This window comes from Silurus meridionalis, chromosome 10 (assembly GCF_014805685.1).
Source record: "Silurus meridionalis isolate SWU-2019-XX chromosome 10, ASM1480568v1, whole genome shotgun sequence".
NCBI classification, from domain to species: domain Eukaryota; kingdom Metazoa; phylum Chordata; class Actinopteri; order Siluriformes; family Siluridae; genus Silurus; species Silurus meridionalis.
In genome coordinates, this window is record NC_060893.1 from 26,313,875 (window position 1) to 26,340,609 (window position 26,735).

Genomic DNA, 26,735 nt, shown 5'->3' on the forward strand with positions numbered 1-26,735 from the left:
AGCGTGAGCGAATGAACAAACGCTTCGGATCCCGTACCCTTATAAAGTGTCTGAGCAGCTGTGAGGAATGGTGGCTGCTTGATTGTCTGTTTGTTTCATCGTCAGACTTCTCCTCTAATAAGGCTGCTTTTATCCTTCATGTGCAAGTGTTGTGCATCTAATAAGAGGGTGATCAGATTTGCTCTTTGGCGGCTGGACTGTGGATGTGCTGTTTAAGTCCGGTATTGTTGTGCAGGCCTGGTTAAATGGAGGGGAACTGCATTTGGTCACTGCTGTCCTTCTTTACCCTTTATTTTTGGGTTTTGTGATTTAATGTTTGTTTGGTTTTCTTTATTTAAGGCACCCATCATGTTGTATGGATGCCGTGTTTAGCTGACTGTTAAAAAGACTATAGGGGCATTGTTTGCAGATATTTTATGGTATGATAACCAACTGATTTTGTGCATCTGTTCCTTTCCAGTGGATCATCTGGGAGCACTGGTTTGGTTGTGGGTGTTGGTCCTTGGAACCTTTTTGGGGTTAAAGTGGGCCTGCACCCGTGGCCTGTCAGCCTTCCTTTGTATCCACTGGAATGGTTGGTGTTAATCGGTAATTGTAACAGTTGGTATCCTTTTAATATGATTCATGTTGTAGTTTTAAATAAAATAAGGTATTAAAAATAAGGGTTTATATTTTAACTGATTCTGGAAGTGTTGAGGAGGTTAATAAAAATCCAACACTAAAATAAGAAATCTGTCTCTGTTCCTTTTTATTTGGTACACACCGAACCTGTTTAATTTAAGTTAGTATTTCCCATGGGTAGATCCCAGGGTGGCGTAGTCGGGTAACAAGTACATACTGGGGTCTTTTGGGCTCCCACACGCTACACATTGATGGTACATGTTCATTTCGAGTATATAAAGGACATGTTGATGTTCCTGAGGACAAGCTGCATGAAGGAAACTGTTCTTTGGTGTTAAAGTACATCAGATTCACTGATCACACTTTCTACAAATCCTTTGGATGGAAGGAGCTTGTGGAGAATACAAACACTGAGTAAAACAAATATCAACACAGTTAAACTCAATGCTGAATAAATAATTATACATAAAATATAAAAATATTTCATAGTGCATAAGATAAAAGTTAGAAATAAGAAATATCTATTTGCTCACATTTGAACACATTATTAAGAGCAGTGTGTCCAAACTGCGACCCGCCATCCATTTTTAATTGGCCTGTACCAAAGTCTAAAAATAGAATGGTCTATAGCTCTCACTTACACAAGATGGCACCGGTGAGGTTGGCTGCAGTCACGACTGCTCTGGATATGCTTTGTCTTTTTTGGTTTATTTTATATATTTATTTTCATAGATACCATTCTCTTTATATAATATGGTCATCATTACATATGACAGAGCCACTCATATTAATTGGTGAACAATCCACTCACCTTTCGCCATTTTTAAACCCGGACCCATGCTGGCCAAGCAAGATCCTGAGGAAGAACAAAAGAACACGACCCGTACCGGCATCCGCAAAGGAAACTATCCAGCGTCAGGTATAGGCTGAGGGCACGCGCACCCCGCTTCTTTACCTAGAATCTCATTAGCCAAAGTCCTGTCACTGGAAAACAACCTTGACAAGCTCAGGGCAAGTTCCAGAGGGACATTAGGGACTGATACCTTCTCTGCTTCACCTAGACATGGCTGAATCCAGCTGGCCAAGGTTGCATGGACAGAACACTGGAGTCGGGGAAGTCAAGGGGAGGTGGAGTGTGTCTGATGGTGAACAATCACTGGTGTGACAGTGCAAGCATTGTTCCCCCTGATGCTCCTGGACACCAAATCTGGAACTACTGACCATCAGATGCCGGCCCTTCTATCTACCTTGGAAATTCAGTAAGCGGACACGGATACTGCAGTATGGGACTTACATGAGACACTAATGCTACACCAAAAACAGCATCCGGATGCTGCGCTCATTGTGGTGGGAGACTTTCACAGTGCCAACCTCAAGCGTGCAGTATCACCTGCCCACCAGGGCGAAAGGACACTGAACCACTGCTACACACCATTTAAGAACAGCAACAAGGCACAATCACGCCCACCATTTGAGACATCGGACCATGCCGCCATCTTCCTCTTGTATAAAAGCTTGTAGAAAAAAGAAAGGCTGAAACAGGAAGCTCCGGTTTAGAGGGAGGTCGCACGCTGGACTGACCAATCGGTGGACATGTTCAGGCGCAGATTTGATAGCGTCAACATGTTTACGGAAGCGGTTGTGGGATTCATCGGAAACTAGCAGATGTTGGTCAGATTTTACACTTGGTTCAGAGCGTGGTCAACGCAGGGGCTTTCCAGAAGCGTTGTGATGCAACTCAAAGCTCCCAAATGGGAACTACTGTCCACCATTGGCCATCACATTGATCCAAACAATCTGCAAAATAATAATAAGTGTAGGTTTGACCCTGATGAACAAGCCAGTGGCAACTGTAGTGAAGGAAAAACTCTGAGATGCAGCAAGGAAGAAACCTTGAGAGAAACCATACTCAAGAGGGAACCTCATCTTCATCTGGGTTGCACTGAATGTCCATTTATTACAGATATATGATGATGAAGTGCACTGATGGAGATTAGAGCAAACTGTAGTCCTGAGTCAGTGTAGCAGACTGTTGACATTAACTACAGTCCAAATCCTCAAAGCTCCCATTTTTACTCTGGAATTTCATGAGTCGCATCCAATTATAGAGAACACCATCCATAGGCAGGCCAGGATGAAGTGCCCAGATCCGAGAAGAGGAGCAGGTAGAGTGATCACTGATACCTCAGGAGCATGTTTAACTCGACCGAGAGAGAGAGAGAGAGAGACACACTTTTTTTACTTTTACAATCCTTTATTTGACATAAGTTATGTTATTTTCTGGGTGGTATCAGGTTGGATTGATAAGTCAAATAAACAGATAATGGATAAATAATTAAATCACATTAAATAAACATAAATAAAATCAGACAATGAGAGTTAAAAGATGAAGGTTGGTGTAAATATTTAGCTGAGCTCTGGTGCAAAGTGCAAATCTTTCTCTTTTACTGAAAACAGAGTTTCTCCAAAACACCATACAGCCTAGAACATCTTTAGATCCCCCATACTCCTGTAAATTTAAAATCAACAACAATTCTGGATTTTGTAAGCCTGGAGAAGATTCTGATGGCATCGCAATCAGCATTTTGAACCACTTAGTTTTTCATGCTCGGGTTTATGACCATTTTCTCCTGCCCAAAAATAAAATTAATTAGTTGGCACATAAACCTGTTTCTCTTGACGTACTTAAAACCAAGAATAAAACACTGAGGAGTAAAAGTCACATTAAATGACCTTAAAATATGGTTTAAAAGCTCAAACAGTGACTGTAATCTGGAGCAGTGTATAAAAGCATGAAATACAGTTTCTCTATGTGAATAAAACGGACAGTAATGTAAAACATTGTGGTTTAAAATACAAATAAAAGAGTTCACAGAGATAATAGTGTAAAATCCTCCACTGAAGGTATTTTTTGGTTAACAGTGTCTCCACACTCTTGTTTAATATCAACATTAAAACCAAGAACATTACTCTGCTGGGTGTCCACCCTCCCAGTCAGTTTATTCTTATTTAAAACCTTAACACAGGCCCTGTAGAGCAGCTTCCCAGTCACTGTACCAAAGTTCATCTCCCCTTCACCCCCACACTCCAGGAGGGGTCTACCACACCTGTATCAGGAGCGACGTCCAGCTGGGTTAATGGTTCCTCCTCTGTATCGCCAATCTCACTGATGCTGTATTCCTTCAGCTAAACACGCTCCTCCGCTGTTAGTTTAGACCTCCAGCGATGCACTAACCAGAGGTCTATACGTGCAGCCAGGTCCTCCCCTCATGACAGGTCTGTCCCTGTGATGTTCACCAGCTCCCCTAATGTGACAACCTTAGAGGAAATCAAAGATCTGGACAGTGTGGGGGTGGTCGCAGTGGAGATGGCCAGACAACTCCATAGACCAGGGGCTCCCCCAGCAGCCAGTGTTGTGTTCCACAGACTTTAATCTGTTTTTTTTTTTTTTTTATATTCCAAGTCCATGGTAAAAAAAACTGGTAATACAGAGATAATAAATGTGTGTGTCCATTAAAAAAAAAGTAAAAATTCAATTAAATTTAAAACAATTAAATTTAATCACAGTGCAACACATCTCCGGAACATAAAGTTGACCAGGTTGTTAACTGTGGCCTGTGGAATGTTGGTCCACTCCTCTTTAATTGCTGAATATTGGAAGTTGCTGGATATTGGCAGCAACTGGAACACGCTGTTGCTGAGCCTTCCTCAGACACTTTCGGATATTATAAGCAGAAATTCTTTGGTTATGTAAAGCGATTGTTGCAGCAGCAGTCCAGGTTGCTGGTCTCAGACAATCTTGGAGGTGAAGATGCTGGATGTGGAGGTCCTGGACTGGTGTGGTTACACGTGGTCTGTGGTTGTGAGGCTGGTTGGATGTACTGCTAAATTCTCTGAAACGCTTTTGGAGACGGCTCATTGAAGAGAAATGAACATTTAATTCACGGGCAACAGCTCTGGTGGACGTTCCTGCAGTCAGCATGCCGATCGCATGCTCCTTCAAAACCTGCAACATCTGTGGCATCGTGCTGGGATAAAATGCACATTTTAGAGTGGCCTTTTATTGTGTCCAGCCTAAAACACACCTGTGCAATAATCATGCTGTCTAATCAGCATCTCGATCTGCCACACCTGTGAGGTGAATGGATGATCTTGGCAAAGGAGAAGTGCTCACTAACACAGATTTATACAGATTTGTCAAGTCAAGAAGACAGACAGTGTAAGACAACACAAGACAGTGTTAGACAAAAACACAAAATAGCGCCGCCAATAAATCTACTGTATATTACACAGTGCGCTGTGTGAAAGAGAACTGAGTACAGGAGTGAACCTGTAATTAAACAAAATGTACACAAAAAAAAAGGTTTGTGCAAACCAGCAAATAGGAGCAGTCAAAAAGATGTGCAAAAACAATATGTAAACAGTTTGTAGAAATGAAGTGATATACAGTGCCCTCCACAATTATTGGCACCCCTGTTTAAGATGTAGTCGTGGACTTCTAAAAATTCTCCTTTTTTAAAACAACATAGAACCCAAATGCAAAAAAAGAGAAAAATCCAACCTTTCATTTAAGTACATTACTTTGGTGGTAAAAAAATCACACATTTAGAAAAAAAAAAAAAAATTGAAATCATGTGTGCCACAATTATTGGCACCCCTAACAATTCCTCTGAATTTTTTTTTTTTTATATATATTTTTCTGTAGTTGCTAAGGTTGGTCAGGGTATCTAGGGACTTTTAATTAGTAATTCATGATTTCCTGTTTCCCTGGGGTATAAATATGACGTGACACAGAGGCCTAATTCTCTTACCCATTTGTCAACATGGCAAAGACAAGAGAACACACCATTCAAGTAAGGCAGATGTGTGTCGACCTTCATAAGTCAGGCAATGGCTACAAGAAAATAGCCACTCGCCTTAACTTGCCGGTATCTACAGTCAGAGGAATCATTAAGAAGTTTAAAACAACTGGAACAGTGACAAACAAGGCTGGAAGAGGTCCCAAGTTTATCTTGCCACAACGCACAGTGAGGAGGATGGTAAGAGAAGTAAAAAAATTTCCCAAGCTCACCGTCACAGAATTGCATCAAAGAGTGGCATCTTGGGGTCACAGAGTCTCCAAAACAACCATCAGACGCTCTCTACATGCCAACAAGCTGTTTGGGAGGCATGCAAGGAAAAAGCCTTTTCTCACTAACACTCACAAACGTAAACGCCTGGAGTTTGCTAAGCGGTACTGGGACTTCAACTGGGATCGTGTGCTTTGGTCAGATGAGACTAAGATTGAGCTTTTTGGCAACAAACACTCTAAGTGGGTCTGGCGAATGAGTATGCCGAAAAGCACCTCATGCCCACCGTGAAGTATGGTGGAGGATCTGTGATGCTGTGGGCCTGTTTCTCTTCAAAGGCCCTGGGAACCTTGTTAGGGTGCATGGCATTATGAACGCTTTGAAGTACCAGGATATTTTAAATAAAAACCTGATGGCCTCTGCCAGAAAGCTGAAGATGGGTCGTCATTGGGTCTTTCAGCAGGATAATGATCCAAAACATGTGGCAAAATCTACACAAAAGTGGTTCAGCAGTCACAAACTCAAGGTCCTCCCATGGCCATCTCAGTCCCCAGACCTCAACCCAATCAAAAACCTGTGGGGCGAGCTAAAGAGAAGAGTGCATAAGAGAGGACCCAGGACACTGGATGATCTAGAAAGAAGAATGGTCAAAAATCCCTCTCTCTGTGTTCTCCAATCTTGTGAAATGTTATAGGAGGAGATTAAGTGCTGTCTTGTTGGCAAAAGGAGGTTGTACAAAGTATTAACACCAGGGGTGCCAATAATTGTGGCACACATGATTTTAAGTTTTTTTTTCTAAATGTGTGATTTTTTACCACCAAAGTAATGTACTTAAATAAAGGTTGGATTTTCTCTTTTTGCATTTGGGTTCTATGTTGTTTTAAAAAAAAGGAGAATTTTTAGAAGTCAATGACCACATCTTAAACAGGGTGCCAATAATTGTGGAGGGCACTGTAATATGGTGGTACTGAGACGTGGATGTGAGAATTGAGTACGAGTGTGTGTTCAGTCTGGGTTGTACAGAACGGTCACACAGTTTGTGAACAATATTTGAAAGAAATAGGCCTTTTGTGTACATAAAAACATTTGGGATCTTTGGGTTCAGCTCATGAAAAATGGTGGCAAAAATAAAAGTGTTGCGTTTATAATTCTGTTCAGTGTATTTTGGAATAAAGCTGTAACACAAGAAAATGTGGACAAAGTGAATACTTTCTGGATACACGATTGTAAAATCTATAAAATGCTTTTGGCATGTTTCTGTAAAAGCGTACACCCGTGATTTCTGTCTGATTTCACCTGAGAGCTACAGAGCTCAAACTACAGGGCAGCAAACTAGTGCAGGAGGAAGCACAAGGTGTTGTGTATGACACTTCTGTAAATGGTTATGCTAGCTGTTATTTTTTTCTACAACTTAAACGGTTCATTAAAAATAGGTTTAGTGTAAAGCCAATCTTTATTTGTTTAAGGCTCCAGTAGTGATTAAAGATCACATGATCGATGAGATTTGTTTTATAACTTCTGCCCTCACATGACTGACTTCCTGCCCTCATGGTGTGGAGCAGGTGTGCTGGGGCAATAAGGAGGGCTGCTAAATAAACAGCTTTAAAAAGAAAACAAATAACCAGCAGTTCCATTTACATAGTGAGCAGATTTGGGTTCCTGTAAATCACATGACCAGTGGATGAACATTCTGCTGCCTTCATCAGATCAGAGGTATTTATGGTGAAGTTTATTAGACATTATTGTTATTAATAATAATAATAATAATAACAAGAACAGGAAAATCTTTCAAAAACTCAAACTGTCAGTCATTAACAAGTCTAAATTTCAGTGTGTAATCCCCATATTTGAAGATGACGATGATGATGATGATTATTATTATTATTATGTAATGGCACATTTATGGAATGTAAAAAAATATATATATATATATATATATATATATACACAACTAATTATTTTAGTAAAATATCAAAAACACAAAAAGAAGTTGGCTTTTTCTAAACCAAATGTTTTTTATGCATTTAAATTATATGTAAAAATTTAATTTAAAATGTCAATAAAATGAAAGAGCACAAACATGTCATGTGACCTGTAAAAGCATAAAAATTAAATTTTGTTTTTTTCAAGCATTAAAACAAATTTCTTAAAAACCTATCAAAAACAAAACTCAGTACATTTAAAGCAATTGCTTCAGTTCCTTTCTTGAAAATTTCCGCTACGAAATCTGGGTAATATAGTCTGTTTTTTAAATGAATTTTCCTACTGGAGTGTGGAGCATTTGACAATGAATGAAAAAATACACGAACAAACAAACAAATTAGTGTATTGATATTTACATATTTGTCATACATCCTATTTATTAACTTTTTCTTCTTAACTCTGTAATGTAACTGTAATGTTAATTCCTCTCTGGAGGAGTCGAGTCCACGGCTCCCGGATCTGCTCTCCGTGTTCTGAATGTTCTGATGAGATATTTGACTTTGGAACAAGAATACTGTACAAACACACAGTATAATACAATTCACACTACAACGTAAAAATCTGAACTGATTGTTGCTAATGAAACACTGACCAGAAGCTGCAGATCAAAAAATCATATCAAAATTATAAATATTTTTAACTACACATTTTTTGTATTGTGTGTTTTTGAGGGACATCTTCTCAAAAAGTGACAATCATGTGACAGGCTGGTGGGCCGAGGCCTAGAATGCTGTCCAATGGATGCACTTGACTGGTTGTCCAGAAAGAGAAACAAAGTTCTGTATAAACTCAAACAAAAGGAGGCAAAAGAAAAAAAAAACAACAGTGTTTTTCCCTTTTTCTGATAAGAGAATCATGAATTTCTAAACGTGATGTTCAGGAATTGACGGGGCTTCGTTCCATCATACACACTGAGACTGCTGGAAACAAACTAGAATCCATTGGAAAGGACGTGTTAGAACATAATTTGGGGTTTGTACATGTAGGATAAACATGGTTATTGCTCTTGATAAAGAATGTGAAATATGATTTGTTCTCACTGCCTCTGTCCTGTGGTTCATGTTGTTCTCAATCGTGTTAAATAAATCTGTTATTAACCTGTGTGAACATGTTAAAGCAGTACAGACAGCAGCAGCAGTGTCATCAACCAGTTTTTCCAGCATCTCGTTCTGAAGCTTATGTAGATGTCGAGTGGTTTTTGCTGTGCTCTCCATTGGTTTCTTCCATGTTCTAAGCTCTTTTGTTTGAAGCAAGTTCCTTGTTTTACATGTTTGTATTGTATATTTGTGCATATGTCCTGATGTAACAGGTATAGAAAATACACTGTTAAATATAAGAATTCACACAAAATTGTATTTATCTCATATGGTTACCTGATGTAAAAATGAGCGCTTCCCCTTTAAGAGTTGTGATGCCACATGTGATTTAACTTCCTCTGCTGCTCCCTCCTTTTCCCTTTTGTAATGTTATCTTGTGGAAGAGGTAGGTTTTTCTTTAGTCTCCTGATATTTCATTTATTTTTAATCTTTTGAACTTATATTTTCACTTAAATTTATTTTGTATAATGTTATTTTACTTATCTGTGTGGTTAATCGTGTCATCTTATACTTTTGAGTAATAATCTTATCTTTAAGTGTATGGAAGTAAGAGCACATGGTGATAAATGTACAACGTGTGTATTTTAGAATGAAAAGGGCATTTCCATCTAAAGAGGCTGCTTATTTGTTTCATGTGTCAGGTATGTTTGTTGTATTTTATTTTTTGTTTCCCTTTTGTAATGTTATCTTGTGGAAGAGAATGAAAAGGGCATTTCCATCTAAAGAGGCTGCTTATTTGTTTCATGTGTCAGAAATAAAAATGCTCCTGGAGAAGAATCAAAGCCTGCTGTCCTGTATCTGATTCAGTAAAGTCACAACGCAGAGTCCAGTTATTCCACCGTGTCGCCGGCTGCATGTAAAGTTTGGCGTCGCGAGTCACCGGTTACACGTGGTGCCGTGAACCCTTCGATTTCACGCGATCGGCTGCTTATCGATCGCGGAGCTGCTGCTTTGGCGGACTACAGGTGAACTGCGCATTGATTCACGTACATTTGGGGGTGTGTTTCAACAATCGCGGTGACTTCAGCTCGTTTCGTCTCGTCACCCGTTTTCATCTCGTCTTCTGTCTACTACTTAGTGCCCTTAAGACTGTATTGAACGAACGCTGCTTCACGTGAGGTGAGATTACACGTTTTGGGGACTTTATTTGTGTGCAGTTTTCTACTTTATTATTTGTGAGTTTATTACATATGTGAAGCATTTGTTTATTTTCTCAAGTTTGTTGTTTTGATGCTCTATTTACTTTCTTAACTGCAGATTTTCATTTTACTGTGTTTTCTGGTTATGCTGGAAAATGTTTGAAGACACAATGAGTCAGGATAATTTTAGCCCCGTGAAACGACCTAATGCTGTGTTTTCAGTAGGTAGGGGTAGTGGGGTTGCTGAATATTGTGCTAAGACAGTATCTGAAACTTCACCCAGATGTTTTGGGAGGGGTCGAGTAGTCTTTAATTCAGATATTGACAATGTACACATGCCTGATTCAGCTATTGGTGCTTCTGTGAGCCCAACTGCCTGTTCTACCCCATTTACACGACCAAATGCTGATACTATCGCTCCTGAGTCTTTAGGGAGTATTATTTCTGATTTGGCACAGAAAATTGGTGAGAGCATTTCAGCCAATCTCAGTTTAGCACAACAGCACAGCCAAGAGCAGTCAAAGTCATGTGTGCAGTGTTCAAATGAATGTGTTGATGCTTCTAAATTGAAAGTCATTATCCAACATGATGTCACACCTCCCCCATTCTTTAGAGGTGATCGAAGTGATTTGTTTACTGTGCATGAATGGGAAGACATGATGTACAGTTATTTGAACAGTAAGAAATGCACTGATGACGCTGAGGCCTATGATTTAATTTTGGGTAGATTAGCAGGGAAAGCAAGGGATATAGTCAAAGTGTCTTTGCGCAGTGCCCCAGGGCGAACCACTACAGTGCCCTCTAGCACAATTTTTGATATTCTGAAGCGCAACTTCAGTGAGTTGATGTATTCAAACATGCCTATGGCTGACTTTTATAACACCCTTCCTAAGGCAAATGAGAGTCCAATGGACTACTGGATACGGCTTAATAAGGCTATCGATGTGGCTGATGAGTGCTTACGTAGGCGCAACAAGTGCGTTGAGGACCCTGCGGCTGAAGCTGTTATGATGTTTGTCTCTCACTGTCCGGATCCTAGTCTTGCTTTGTCTCTTCAGTTCAAACCTGCTGAACAATGGAGTGCTACCGAGATACAGGAGCGTTTGGACTGCCATCGCAGGAACATGAAAAGAGATTCCGCTAGAGCCCTCGCTACACACCTGGGTCTGCTTGCCATCAGAACACTGTGACTGTATGTGACGATCCTATACCTAGTTCCACCAAACAGCCTGAACTCTCATCCGGGCAGTCACAATATTCAGACGCTCAGCTCAATCCCAACGCTGCTCCTTTCTCTCCCAATACTAATGTGCAGCATCTGGTTGGTATGATGGATAAAGTCCTATCATTATGCACTGCTTCACTGTCATTGTCTAACACTGCATGTCCCAACAGATCCTCAGATTTTAAGTCCAACGTGAGCCAGGCATGTAGAGTGTGTCAGTCCAAAGAGCACACCACATATACTCACTGTATGCGTCAGAGACTTTGTCGTAACTGCCTCAAGCCTGGACACTTTAAGAGTAGTTGCCCCATGGCAGCGAACCTAGAACAACCTTCTCCTAGCACTCAGTTAAACTAGAAAGCCCATGCATGGAGGGGGTTAGCATGGGCAGTGGCATATTTCCCCTGAAAGCCGAGTCAGACCCACAAGAGATTTTTGTAAATAGTTGCAAACTGCTGCCTCCCAATAAAACAGTGCTGTTTGTAGGTTCTCAGAAAATTGATGGAGCAAGTGATCTGTTCTATGCTCCTGTGACTGTTCATGGCTTGTCGGTACTGAATGGCTTGCTAGATTCTGGTAGTATGGCTTGCACTCTAAGTTCAGAAGGTGAATCCAAGTTACGTACTGATGGTGTCCTCCCACAACCTTCAGTAATTCCAGATAATGTGGTCTTAGTTGGCTGCGGCGGCCTTACTACCAAGCCGAAGTGTGCTTATGACCTGGAAATCAAAGTTTACGATTTTGAATTCACTGTACCTACCTTAGTAGTGCCTGGTCAGAAGGACGAATTCATTATCGGCAGTAATGTCATCAAATGCATGCTTCAAAAGATGAAAGCTGAAAAGAAGTACTGGGAGCTCATCTCCTGCCAAAACAGTAACTCAGAGTGTGAAGAGTTTCTTGAGCTGTTGACTGGTACTTCCCGTTGGTCTGGTTCCACTCAACCCGATAAACTTGGATCAGTGAAGCTTTGTCAGGCAGTCACTTTACTTCCAAAGTGTGAGCACCTTGTATGGGGAAAGTTACCAGCAAACACACCTATTTCACCGGGTAGCACCGTCATCATTGAACCCACTACTTCACGTTCAGCACCTCGCAATGTTCTTGTTGGACGAGTGGTGTCTCCGATGTGGGGTGATCGTTGGGTCCCGATGAAGATTTTAAATACTACCCAGTCTCCAATTACTCTGAGGCGTAATACAAAGCTGGCTGACGTTTCTCCTTGTTTGGCAGTAGAGGATGTTACCATTGCACAAGGTGTGTGCAGACCTCTTGATACAACTGATTCAGCTTTGCCCAAACCAGTTCCACCCATTGACCCTGAGCAGCTTCTGCACAAGTATGGGTTGAATGATATTGATATTGATGGATGCAAGGTTTCAGAGTCATGGAAGAAGGAGCTGACAAATCTCATCGTGTCTTACCGTGATGTTTTCTCCAGAGGCAGACTTGATTGTGGAGAAGCATCAGACTTTGTCCACAGAATTCATTTGTGTGATGATCGTCCGTTTCGCTTACCTTACCGCCGAATCCCTCCGGCCCATTACCAGAAGTTGAGAGAGGCCCTATCTGAAATGGAAGAGAAAGGCATTATTAGCAAATCCATCAGCGAATACGCGTCTCCTCTGGTCATGGTCTGGAAGAAGGATGGATCTCTTAGAATCTGTACCGACTTTCGCTGGCTTAACGCGAAGACGATCAAGGACGCTCATCCTTTGCCCCATCAGGCGGATTGCCTGGCTGCTCTTGGTGGAAATTTTCTCTTCAGCTCTGTAGATTTAACATCAGGATTTTACAACATCCCGCTTCATGTGGCTGACCGACATTACACAGCATTCAACGCCCATGGGGTTATATGAATATAACCGTCTCCCTCAGGGTCTGTGTAACAGTCCGGCATCCTTTATGCGGATGATGCTTAGCATTTTGGAGATCTTAATTTTCAAGTTTGCTTTGCTATCTTGACGATTTACTGATTTTTGCCCGTTCTGAGCTGGAGGCCTTGCAGCGCTTGGAAGTGGTATTTTCGCGGTTGAGGGCTAGTAATTTGAAGCTGTCCCAGAAAAGTGTCACTTTCTCAGACGCTCAATCAAGTTTTTGGGCCATGTAATCAGTGGTTCTGGAATTTCCGTAGACGAAGACAAGGTGGCAATCATTTCCGCCTTTCAGAAAAAGGATCTGATGAAAGATGATGGCTTAACACCTTCGCAGAAGAAAGTGAGATCATTTCTGGGCATGGTCCTCTATTACCAAAGCTTCATTCCTGGGTGTTCAAGGATCGCAAAACCATTGTTCAATCTGACGGCTGGTCAAAAACGGACTGTGAAAGGTGTAAGTGGTCCGAATCGATCTGGCACTTACCGTGTGCTGTCTCCCCAAGATTGGACTCCTGCCTGTGATGCCGCCTTTGCGGAGTTAAAAAGATCTCTTGTTGAAAGTGTGGTGCTTGCTCACCCTGACTTTGAGCGGCCATTCATTCTTTGCACTGATGCGTCTCTAGACGGCTTGGGCGCAGTACTTTCTCAAGTTCCCACTGGTGAGGATAAAGCGCGTCCAATAGCCTTTGCCAGCAAGTCTTTGAGCCGCAGCCAAGCCAATTACCCTGCGCATAGGCTAGAATTTTTGGCGCTCAAATGGTCCATATGTGACAAGTTCAGCCACTGGCTTAAAGGTCACGAGTTCACTGTATGGACTGATAACAACCCGCTTACATACATCATGACGAAACCTAAACTGGATGCATGCGAGCAGCGCTGGGTTTCAAACTGGCCCCTGCATAACTTCCAGATCAAGTACGTCCCGGGAAGGTTAAATGTAGTGGCGGATGCGCTCAGTCGTGACCCGTTCGTAAAGCCAGTGAGCCAACGACTCCTGTCCGAGCCTTACTCTGAATTGCTGAAACATGTGCACAATGTGCAGGATGATTCTGTGCAGAATGCATTTCATCTTACATGCCAGCCACAGATCCTTGACACCGGGTTCAATCAGAGCTCTGAAAAGGACATCTCCATGGCTGCTGAGGATGTGTCTTCCATCTTGTCGTCTTGTGGTGATTGGGATTTAGGGGCTGTATCCAGAGCAACGTCTTTGGCCGATCACTTGAGTTCATTGGTTCCTGACTGCCACGACAACATTCATGCCTTTTCGTTGCCTGAACTGCAGATTCAGCAGCATGAAGACAAGGTTATTTCAAGGGTAGCCTTCTATGTTAGTAGGAAACGCAGACCTTCCAGGCGTGAGCGTATGAGTGAGGATTTGCGTGTTCTGAGATTCTTGAGACAGTGGGACAAACTCTTTTTGCTTAATGACATCCTGTACAGAGCCGTCAAAGATCCCTGTACTAAGAGAAAGAAGTTTCAGTTTGCCATGCCTGATTCCCTGAAACAACAAGCTCTTGCTGGTGTTCATGACCTGGCCGGTCACCAAGGTCAACCACGTACCCTGTCTTTAGTCCGCCAGAGGTTCTATTGGCCTGGCATGGAACGAGATGTACGTGATTATGTCAAGACTTGTACCCGCTGTGTCCTAAGTAAGACTCCAGAGCCGGCAGCCAGAGCACCATTGAGAGTATCAAAACCTTTGCCCCATTGGAGCTTGTTTGTATTGATTTCTGGGCCGCTGAAGACAGGCACAATAAATCGGTGGATGTCTTGGTAATCACGGATCATTTCACCAAGCTAGCTCACGCTTTTCCTTGTCGGAACCAATCTGCAAAGAGCGTTGCCAAGAAACTCTGGGATGGCTTCTTCTGCATTTATGGCTTTCCCCAACGTATTCATTCCGACCAGGGAGCCAATTTTGAGAGTGAGCTGATAGCGGAGCTCCTTCATCTTGCCGGTGTGGACAAGTCACGAACTTCCCCGTACCATCCAATGGGGAATGGTGGCGCTGAGAGGTTTAACAGAACATTGGGGAGCATGCTGAGATCCCTTCCTCCTGAATCAAAACAGAAGTGGCCACAGTTAGTGCAAACGATGACATTTGTATATAACTGTACTACCCATGAGACAACTGGATTTGCTCCGTTTTATTTGATGTTCGGGAGGGTGCCGAGATTACCTGTTGACCTGATGTTTCGAAGTGTCCTTCGTGATGAGTCTACCTGTAATTACCATGATTATGTCCAATCTCTTGTCGGAGATCTACAGTCTGCTATGGTGCTGGCTCAAAAGAACTCTACTGCAGAACAAAAACATCAATCTGATCAATACAATAAGAGAGTTAAAGGTCTTCCCTTGTCAGTTGGTGATCAGGTCCTCCTTGCTAACAAAGGCTGCAGAGGAAAAGAAAGCTTGCCGATAAGTGGGAGCCCACCATGTATTCTGTTGTCTCCTCCAACCCGACCCTGCACATCTATAAAATCCGTGACAGATCTGGTCGTGAGAGAGTGGTGCATCGAAATCTGTTGTTACCAGTTAATTTTCTCCCTATGCCGACTGCTGATTTTGAATCTTCTGTTTGTGGAAGTGTTTGTGTTGATCATTGTTCCACTCCTTCTCAATCTGTATGTGGTCTGGTTGAGTCTACAATACCATTAACTGATGATTTGTCACATGTGGAGTCTCTCTCTGTCATCTCTCACATGGCTGTTTGTGATGATGATCCTGTTGCTACATGGGTCTCATCTCATTGCTCTCAACCTATTTCTGAAGCATGTGATGATGTATCAGTTGTTAACTTTGACACTGTAACTGATGCCTCTTTCTCTAATGTTCCTGTTTCCAATGAATTACATGACCCAGTGGTTCACCCTGATACTGCCAATCATTATTTTACCAGGTTTGGTAGGGTAATTAGACCCGTTCGCAGATTAATTGAGTCCATGGTTCAATTGGAAACCATACTTGGTATGGAGCCTGGATCTCCTGTTATTCATGTTTAGGTCTGTATTTTCATTGCGTTGCCTATGATGATGATGTTTACTATATGTTATGTTTAAAACTATATGTTTAAGCAAATGGTCTGAGTGTTTCAAAGTGTAATGGGCACTTTGTCTATGCCTACAACATGTGTGGAGGTTTGGCCAATCTCTTTCACGTTTGTATCCTATGGTTGGGTAACTTTCACGTTGATGTCTGCATTTTTTTTCCTGTCATGTAGGCCGAGTGATTCTTATGACCAGTGCTTTGTGTTTACCTTCATATTTTGTGTAAATTCTGGGGTGAGTGTAACAGGTATAGAAAATACACTGTTAAATATAAGAATTCACACAAAATTGTATTTATCTCATATGGTTACCTGATGTAAAATGAGCGCTTCCCCTTTAAGAGTTGTGATGCCACATGTGATTTAACTTCCTCTGCTGCTCCCTCCTCTTCCCTTTTGTAATGTTATCTTGTGGAAGAGGTAGGTTTTTCTTTAGTCTCCTGATATTTCATTTATTTTTAATCTTTTGAACTTATATTTTCACTTAAATTTATTTTGTATAATGTTATTTTACTTATCTGTGTGGTTAATCGTGTCATCTTATACTTTTGAGTAATAATCTTATCTTTAAGTGTATGGAAGTAAGAGCACATGGTGATAAATGTACAACGTGTGTATTTTAGAATGAAAAGGGCATTTCCATCTAAAGAGGCTGCTTATTTGTTTCATGTGTCAGAAATAAAAATGCTCCTGGAGAAGAATCAAAGCCTGCTGTCCTGTATCTGATTCAGTAAAGTCACAACGCAGAGTCCAGTTATTCCACCGGTGTCGCCGGCTGCATGTAAAGTTTGGCGTCGCGAGTCACCGGTTACACTGATAGTGTGGTGTTTCCGGATCACAGTTTCATGTGAGCATCAATCAAAAAGTTTGCACTCAATGCACATTATGTAGCTTTGTGTAGCTCTATGTTGTTTAGTGTAGCACCACATTTCTTTGGGAACGTTTTCTCATTTTTTCTGTGTACTGTGTATCACTGTGTAAAGTAGAAATGACAATAAAAGCCTCTTGACTTGACTCTTGACTTGAATCAGAAATGTTCTCCTGTATCTCACTGTCGTTCGCTTGTTGTTTTAAAGGAGATACACTGAGATCTTCCTCATTTCTATTATTCCATGCGCTGGAGCTCCTGAGATCACTGGAGTCTCTGCAGTGTGTGAAATTACACTGATTTTTCCTCCATATTAAAATTGCAATAAATATAAGAAGAACTGAACACATGATGCAAACAGTGATGATGATCAGCAGGTTCATTCCATCAGCTTCACCTGGAGACACAAATTTTATTCTAAATGTTATTTAATAAAATATTAAAATAAAGTCTGGGTAGAAATGTGATAAATATTTTATCTGATAATAAACTGAGATAAATTGAGATTTTGACAGTTAATAAATCATTTAATATTTATTACTACAACAAATAAATATGAGATTTACTCACCTAAAGGAGCTGATTCAGATTTTTCTGTGACTGAAAAAGAAATAAGAATTTTATTATTCATTCTTTTCTTCTAAAAATTTTACTTCATAACTGCAGAAGTGTCAAAATTCTTATAAATAAAAGTGCAGAGTTTTTCCCAGTCCTGTCCTGCATTTTAATTCTGATGGATCTACTTCTCCTTGTCTCCATTCAGTGTGTGTTGATCTGATGAGGGATTTTCTTCAGTCTCCTGCATGTGTTTAAACACTTCTGCTGTTTGCTTTGGGATTTTTATACAGTTTATGAAGCTGTTGTGCTGTTTTTCATTTTCTAAAACATTTACACACTGCAGATGCTGAAGGAGTTTTAGATCAGAACATCAAATTTATAATAAATTACTCACATTACTATAGAAACTCATGTCACATGTCAGTTCATGTGTGTTTTAGATGAGGACTGAACGTCACTCTACACTTCAGAAGTGAAAAATTCCTGTGTGTAATGTAGGAAACACACTTGATCTAGTACGGGGAAGTCAGTGAGTGTGTGAGGTATAAAACAGTATTGAAATGCAGGACAGGAGGTGTGTGTTCTCCACACTCAGTCTAACAAAACCAAACAGTAAACTGTGTAGTGCAGCTTCAAGCAGAACTGAGAAACACTGACATCTACATTAAATCCAGAATCCTGTTCACCTGAGTTTAGTCATTTTCATTCTTTTATAACTGTGGAACTGATACTGTACGTGTCGTATTCAGCATCATCTGATACTCATCCACTTACCCCTGACTGAGAGTTTAATGTTCTGGACCAACACAGGTTTCTTTGTGTTGATCACTACCATGTAGCTGCTGTACCGAGCTTCATCAGTAACACTGACGTTCTTCAACACCAGGGAACAGTTTCCTTTAAGCAGCTCTTCCTCAGGAACGTCCACACGTCCCTCATATCTTTCACCCTGAAATGACTTTTTACCCTTTCGCTCAAAAACAGTCTCACGACCAATACTCCACTCAACATGAGGTGTTTGGATGGACAGATGTCTCCAGTCACATGGCAGCACTGCTGTGGATCCCACCTGAGCTGATACACTCTGAAAAACTATAGAGACACAAAATACTTTTAGAGAATGCTTTTATATAAGAACATTAATTTTAATTTATTTTACACACACACACACACACACACACACACACACACACACACACACACACACACACAGATATTAAACTATAATAAATAATGAAACTAAAAAATAACTCTGGGAATATTTCAGCTTCTTGACTTTCATGTAAAAACTCAGATGAAGTACAATAATGTGGTAAATAAACTCATTCGAATGTTCGAATCAGTAAATGTTTAATCTGTCCAACAAAACCCCACACTGATACTGTTCCTGGTGTTCACTCAGTTCTAGCAGTAAAAATACTCAGATAGCAGCATCTGATATCATGTAACACTCTGTAGAGTAAAACCTCGTGTAGATTTGTCATGGAACACGGCAGGAGCAGCTACAAGTGCAGATCATTTCTTACAGAAAGTGCAAACAAACCCCAAGGAACAAAATCCAGAACAATCAGAAAGTAAAGTAGAAAAACGAATCCTGAGCACAAGCAGGAACCGACAGCATGAGACAACAAACAGAAGACAAAGTGTGCAGTGAACGCTGAGATCTTCATCCACAAGTGCTAATGATCATGAAACGTGAATCAGGTGTAAAAACAAACATGAGACCTGCTGCAGTGGCTTGTGGGAAACAGAGTTCCTGTCCATAATCCTGACAATATTGTAGTGATCTGGATGGATTTCACAATTAATGATCAAATCAAAGCAGAGTGTAAACTGTGCTCTGTGAAAACATCAAGAGGAGGAACTACAGCATCTTCCTAACCACCTGATAAACATCTGGATGCTGCTCTAACTGTCTTTGTGTCCTCGTCCTGTCAGCTTCATATCTGACTGCTTGTTTAAACTGTTCCATCCTGCAGGATCTCAGTCCTGATGCACATCTCCAATCACAACCAGATGACCTCTGACCCTTTCTGATCAGCTTTCTAGTAAATACAATAGTAAACCTTTTATTCATGTCTATAACTTTTCTGTTAATTCTGAATAATGTGATCAGATGTAAGCAAATAATGGTGGTCCTTATTTATAACTTTTATCTGATACACTATGACTATATTTGTATATTTTTTATGTTTTCTCACCATTGAGTTGAACTGTGTTGATTTCTTGTATTTTGTCAGTGTTTGTATCCTCCACATGTTCCAGCACAAAGGATCTGTAGAAAGTGTGATCAGTGACTCTGAGGTCCTTCAACACCAGAGAACAGTTTCCTTTATGCAGCTCGTCCTCAGGAACGTCCACACGTCCTTCATATCCTGGACCCTCATGTGTATCATCAAAGCTTCTCTCAAACACAACCTCATTATCAGCACGCCACCGAATAACTGATGTTTGGGTGAAGTCTTTACTCAGGGTACATGGCAGGAGAGCTGTGGAACCCACATGAGCTTCTACAGTAATGGGAGGATCTGCACTGATGGAGTCTGTGGGGGGAAACATTACAATCTACATGATTTGGAGCATTTTATAAAGATTTTAGCATATTGTAATGAATGTTAGGACACTTGTGTGTTGTTGGACTTGAACCAGGTCACTCACACACACAGACAGAGAGCCAGAAGATGGAAATAGAAAGGAGGATCATGATGCCTGGAAGACTCATGTGGAGTTTTTACAGATTTCCTGATACAAATACAAACAAAGGCAGAATATATAAAAAAAATTATAAAAAAAATTGTTTATTTAGAAAATGACACAAACAGGGTGGGGGTAACAGGGTCAATTTTCTACACTGAAAGACCAACAAATCCCTACTGTTAAAATCTCATGTTTCTATCCTGTAAACAGTTTCTACCATGAGTAGTTTTATGTTGTGGATTTTAGAGGAGTGAAATTTCACCCAGAACGAGAACTTGGTTGTGAACTGATTGTGGTCTCAGTGGTACTATAATATAATGTAATGAGCATCAGTAATCTTCAAACTTGTAAGTGAAATCATGTGCAATTAAATGTAAATTAGGTTTAATAAACATTTTACCAAAGTTCCAAAATGGAAGTCCTAATGACTATTCCACCCAGGAAATTCACCTGGGACCATAGTAAATAAATAAATGCTCTCAAGGCAAAGCAGATAAGTTCAGTGAGTTGGCAGGAAATGTGGATTCAAAACAAATTTTATCTTGAAAAAAATTTAACAAATCAACCAAAAAAATGTTGACAATAAATCAACTAATTAACAAAATAAAAAAAGACACAACCCAATCAGTCAAGGACATCTGCGGTTTAGGATAAAACACATGACAGCAGAAAATAAAGGGTACAATAAAGCCCCCTCAGTTTCTACACCTGGATACACACACACACACACACACACACACACACACACACACACACACACCATAGGACACTGGTTGTGGGGGGATGTAGATACCATCTCTAGTGCCTCTCTTAATGTTAGTCAGAGATTAGGATTCAGGTTTAAATCATTTGAAGTGCTCGTACTTAAAGTTGTACTTTCAGACATTGTCAGGATCTCCCGGGCACACTGCGCGCACAGTTTTTAGAATTGCGTATAAAGACAGTATGCTTAGCTACAGACAGGCGCTAAAAGCTGCTAGAGCTGAATATTATTAACTCCTCACTATCGTTAGGTCACGTCCCTAAATGATAGTGGTAGGTCCAGCAGTTAAGGCGCTGGGTTACCGATGGGAAGGTCGGGGGTTCAAGCCCCGGTATCGCCAAGCTTCCACTCTTGGGCCCTTGAGCAAGGCCCTTAAACCTCTATGCTCCAGGGGCGCCGTATCATGGCCGACCCTGCGCTCTGACCCCAGCTTCTAAGCAAGCTGGGATATGCGAAGAACAAATTTCACTGTGCTGTAATGTATATGTGACAAATAAAGGCTAAAAAATAAAAATAAAAATAAAAACCTCAAGTTAGCAATTATTAAGCCCCTCATTAAAAAAAAATATTCTGGATCCAAACACACTATCAAATTACAGACCAATTTCAAATCTCCCATTTATGTCTAAGATTTTTGAAAAGATTGTCGCTGCCCAGTTCTGTTCCCATTTGCAAGAGAACAATATCTTTGAAGAGCTTCAGTCAGGTTTTAGTCTCCATCATAGCACAGAAACTGCTCTAGTTAAAATCACTAATGACCTGTTTTTAGCTTCAGACCAAGGCTTCATCTCGCTGTTAGTTTTACTAGATCTTAGTGCTGCATTTGACACTATAGATCATGATCTCCTCCTAGATCACTCCTCGTAGATCACAGAATTACATCAGCTTTCAGGGACAGGCATTTATACCTGTCTGATCGTTACCATTTCGTAGCTTTAAATGGAGAGCTATCCATGTTAATGATAGTAAATTATGCTCTGCCACAAGGTTCAGTTCTAGGACCCCTGTTTTTCACAATATACATGCTTCCCTTAGGAAATATTATTAGAAGGCATGGAATTAGCTTCCACTGTTACGCTGATGATAACCAGCTTTAGATCAGAGAAGCTCGTTCATCCGTTCATGACCTCCAGAATAGACTATTGTAATGCATTACAAGGTGGATAAGATAAACCTTTTTTTGTCCAACAGTGGGAAAATTTCTAAATGCAATATGTGCTGCATCATTAATAAACAAGCTACACTTTGTCCAGAATGCAGCAGCCAGAGTTCTCACAAGGTCAAGAAAATATTACCATATAACCCCAATATTATCACTGGCTTCCTGTTAAGTTTCGAATTGACTACAAACTACTGCTACTTACCTACAAAGCACTAAATTCAGGCTGGATTCATATCTAATCAAACCGTAAATAAATCTGTCCCATGTCCAGCCATGTCAGCATCTGAAAATGTAAATCGGGAATTGTTTAATTTTAAACCGATTTCAGTTTCAGAAGTTCATAAAGCCCTCAAAGACATTGATCACAAAACGTCAGCAGGTACAGATAATCTGGATCCCTTTCTGTTAAAAGTGGCAGCTGATATTATTGCTGAGCCCATAGCGCATATTTTTCATTTGAGTCTTCTTTCTAACTCCATTCCTAAAAGTTGGAAGGCAGCCTATGTTCTCCCTTTACATAAAGGTGGAGACCCATCAGAATTGAATAATTACCGTCCAATATCAAAACTTTCTGTTTTGTCAAAGATCTTGGAATCATTTGTGAATGTACAGTTAAAACAGTATTTGACTGACAAAAATATTTTAAATAATTTTCAGTCAGGGTTCAGAAGTGGCCATAGCACTATCACTGCTGCTACATTAGTGACAAATGATATTATTGGGGCCTTAGATAAGAAGCAACTTTCTGCTGCATTATTTGTTGATCTTTCTAAGGCATTTGATTCGGTTGATCATGGATTGTTATTGACCAAACTACGTTCAATTGGTTTAAGTGAGAAGGCTGTTGCATGGTTCCAGAATTATTTGGTAGATCGTATTCAATGTGTTTATGCTGAGGGTTATAAATCTGATTTTCTTGAGATAACTAAAGGTGTCCCTCAAGGATCAATCTTAGGACCCATTCTGTTTTAAATTTTTATAAATGATTTGGATAGAGATGTTCAAGCCAAATTACATTTATATGCTGATGATACAGTGGTTTACACCCAGGCTTCCACCATTTCAGTAGCAGTGCAGGAACTTCAGACTGCATTTCAGGCATTGCAATACACATTATTGAGTCTAAAATTGGTTTTAAATACACAGAAAACAAAGTTTATGGTCTTCTCAAAAGCTCGAGCACAGCTACTCGACAATTGTGGCATTTTGTCATTAGATGGGAAATCAATTGAAAGAGTGTCTTCATACAAGTACTTGGGGATATGGATAGATGATAAGCTTTCCTTCAATGAACATATTACTGCTTTAGTTAAGAAACTTAAAGTCAAGCTCGGCTTCTATTACAGAAACAAATCTTGCTTTACTTTTAGTGCTAGGAAGAAACTTGTGGAAGCTACTTTTCTGCCTGTAATTGATTATGGAGATATATTGTACATGCATGCTGCATTTTCCATCCTCGTCATGTAGATTCAGTTTACCATGCATCACTACGATTCATAACAAATACAAAGTCCCTTACCCATCACTGCATTCTTTATGATTTAGTTGGTTGGACATCACTTAAAATTCGTAGACAACAGCACTGGTATATCTTTATTTATAAAGCTATACTTGGTAAATTTCCACTGTACCTCTGTAACCTCCTCTCTGTTTGCTCTGGTACCTATCAGCTACGCTCCTCAAAGTGGTTGCTTTTTAATGTGCCACGAGTTACAACCGAATTGGGAAAAATTGCCTTTTCTTATTTAGCACCTTGGGGGTGGAATAATCTACAAAAAGAGCTAAAGTTAGAAACCCTTATGTCCTTAAATGAATGTAAAACTACTATAAAGAGTGTTGTGATGGAGACATGTTCTTGTTTTTCTTAAGAGTCTCATTGTGTTTTTTATATTTTATTTTTAATATTTTGTACTTCTTTTATTGTGAAAATGTACTTTTGGTGTTTGTTATGTATGCATTTGTTGTGATTTGGCTGCTACCTTGGCCAGGTCTCTCTTGTAAAAGAGATTCTGAATCTCAATGGGACCTCCTGGTTAAATAAAGGTATAATAATAATAATAAATGGTTTCGCTCCAAATAATCTTTCCAGTCATCTAACATGCTACAATCCGTCACGCTCCCTGAGATCTCAAAACTCTGGACTTCTAGTGGTTCCTAGAATAGCAAAGTCCACTAAAGGTGGTAGAATATTCTCACATTTAGCTTCTAAACTTTGGAATTGTCTTCCTGACAGTTTTTGGGGCTCAGACATGTTGATCACAAATGTTGAGCTATTTTATGAGTTGCTCAGTAGCTCCTAGTTCTATAACCACAAATGACTTTATAAGACTGTAGAAAGAACATTACTGGAAACTGGTATGGATCTGTGATGATCACAAATCATAAAGATTATGGACATTTAAAGAAGTAGATGCCCACAAACATCACAAAACATCTAGAGACGTACTAGTGCCAAATGGATCCCACTACATGTGGAGTTTTGACATTGGACCTCCGGGAGTGTTTAAAGGCTCTGGCATGGAGAAGCTGGTATGGATCTGTGATGATCACAAATGTTGAGCTATTTTATGAGTTGCTCAGTAGCTCCTAGTTCTATAACCACAAATGACTTTATAAGACTGTAGAAAGAACATTACTCTTAATCTTACATTCCAGTGATCATGTTAGTTCTCTCTCTGTCCAGTGTTCTGTATTGTTTAAAGACTATATTCACACTCTTGATGTCACCCAAATGAGGATGAGGTTTTGCTTTTGAGTCTGATTCCTCTTAAGGTTTCTTCATCATAACATCTTAGGTGAGTTTTTCCTTGCCACATTCTCCAATGTGCTCATCAGGGATAAATACACACTATTCCCCTTAACTGTTAAATTCTTTAAAGCTGCTTTGAGACAATGTCTGTTGTGAAAAGTGCAATAGAAATAAACTTGACTTGACTTGAAACGTGACTTGACGCATAAAGGGAAATTCAGTAACCACCCTGGCCTTAGGCACTCACCGGTCCCAGAACTGCCACACTGATACTTCAAAGAGCAATTGCTCCAAACACGCACATGCAGAAACACACACACACACACACACACACACACAGAACTTCAGTGACAACAAATCAAAACTAAACTAAATGGGTGCCGTTCCAACATGGAACAAACTGCCCAGAACAAACTGCAGTTCTCTATGCAAATCTATTTATTTAAAGCATTTAAAAACACATACCATATGAGTAGGATCTTCTGAAATCTGATCAGCTAGGTGGACAACACCGCACTGTAGGAACGATGGATTGTTCAGTCTATCCAGGGACAATGTACATGCAGAAGGATGGGTTATGACTTCTGTAACCTCAAGCAAATACCCACACCAACCAAATAACTCTAACTTAACCTTTCAACTGCAGAGCAGAAACCTCAAACAAACACTAGCCACAGAATCTCATCCAGGGTGTCATTCCAACATGGCGCAAGACCTCAGCACCCAACAAGTTTATATATTCTCTGTCTGTGCAATGATTGGGCAATCGGCAAAGAGCTACACCAACAACATGCAGGCAGGAAGAGCTGTATCAGACCTGCCACATTCACCTGCTACGAGTAACAGGATACCAGTTTTAGTCTTTTATTTGGTATCAAATAAAACGAACAGTAATTCCTGTAGATCGTGTTCCTGCCCAAATTACATGTGATTTGATACACCTCAACCTGAACTCAGCTACTGCTGTAAGCAAAGTACAGTAAACACTGCTAAAAGCTAAAACTCCTGCTGTCACTACATTACACCATTTTAAAATTAAAGAGGTCACAGAAATACTTCTCTAATTCTTAGGACTGCATATTTGTCCATGTGCAAAATAAATCATGTAAGAATGAAGCTCTTATACAAGAACACAATCTGGTCGAGAGTCTGTGATTCTTCTACCTGAACACTGATTAACCTGATCATTTCCTGGAATTGAGTAAAATCTCTGATATTTACATTTGATTTTAAAAACCTTGAAAACCTTCTTCTAAAAAGTCTCTAAAAAAATTTTACACTGAAAGTATGTCCAGGATGATATTTAAAGAGTCCACCATTTTCATCCTCTGAGGATTTAGTTTTTCTGACAGCAGTGGAATTTTTAAACTGCAGATATCACAGATTTACAATTAGATTCATATAAACAGAAATAAGAATTTTAAACTGAGCCTTACCTTTGAGATGAACATTTTTTGTGATTCAATATAATTTAATAGAAGTTATAGAATAGAGTTCTGAAGGTTCTGCCAGCAGCTAGTTTTTAGAGTTCAGTGTCAAACAAATGAAGCCAATAGGTAGAGTTTTCTTCTCACTTCCTCAAGGGTTGAATTTGAGAGAGATTTTGAATTGTAGATTTCACACTACAGAGTTTTACTATCAAATCATTAAATAAGCCATTTAAAAAAGTTGCTTCACGCCTTGTTCTTGCTGCCTCGCAGTCCTGTTGTTTATGAAGCTCTCAGTAGTTCCAAAGAATTTACATTGTTAACCTGTTTGAACATGTGTAAACAGGACTCACAGCAGCAGTGTTTTGAATGTGTTGTGTCTGAATTCTTTCTGCTATTTTATCTGTCAGAAATTAAATTTAACTTGAAATAAAACCAGAATATCTTCCAT

General features: G+C 40.1%; 1 protein-coding gene across 2 annotated transcripts; it reads right to left on the reverse strand.

Annotated features, from left to right (window-relative positions):
- Nucleotides 1–7,668: 7,668 nt before the first annotated feature.
- Nucleotides 7,669–26,562, reverse strand: LOC124392116. 2 transcript variants are annotated; one of them, XM_046858805.1, is made up of 7 exons: nt 26,294–26,562; nt 20,145–20,228; nt 19,688–20,029; nt 18,261–18,578; nt 17,499–17,528; nt 16,879–17,325; nt 7,669–8,975 (listed from the first exon to the last, which is right to left on the reverse strand). In XM_046858805.1, the coding sequence occupies exons 2-6, from the start codon at nt 20,206–20,208 to the stop codon at nt 16,973–16,975; spliced, it is 1,107 nt and encodes a 368-aa protein (XP_046714761.1). In that variant the 5' UTR covers nt 20,209–20,228; nt 26,294–26,562; the 3' UTR covers nt 7,669–8,975; nt 16,879–16,972. The 2 variants fall into 2 exon arrangements, with proteins under 2 accessions (XP_046714761.1, XP_046714762.1); XM_046858806.1 differs by lacking the exons at nt 7,669–8,975; nt 26,294–26,562 and adding an exon at nt 25,323–25,598 and having other exon boundaries at nt 16,973–17,325.
- Nucleotides 26,563–26,735: the final 173 nt, after the last annotated feature.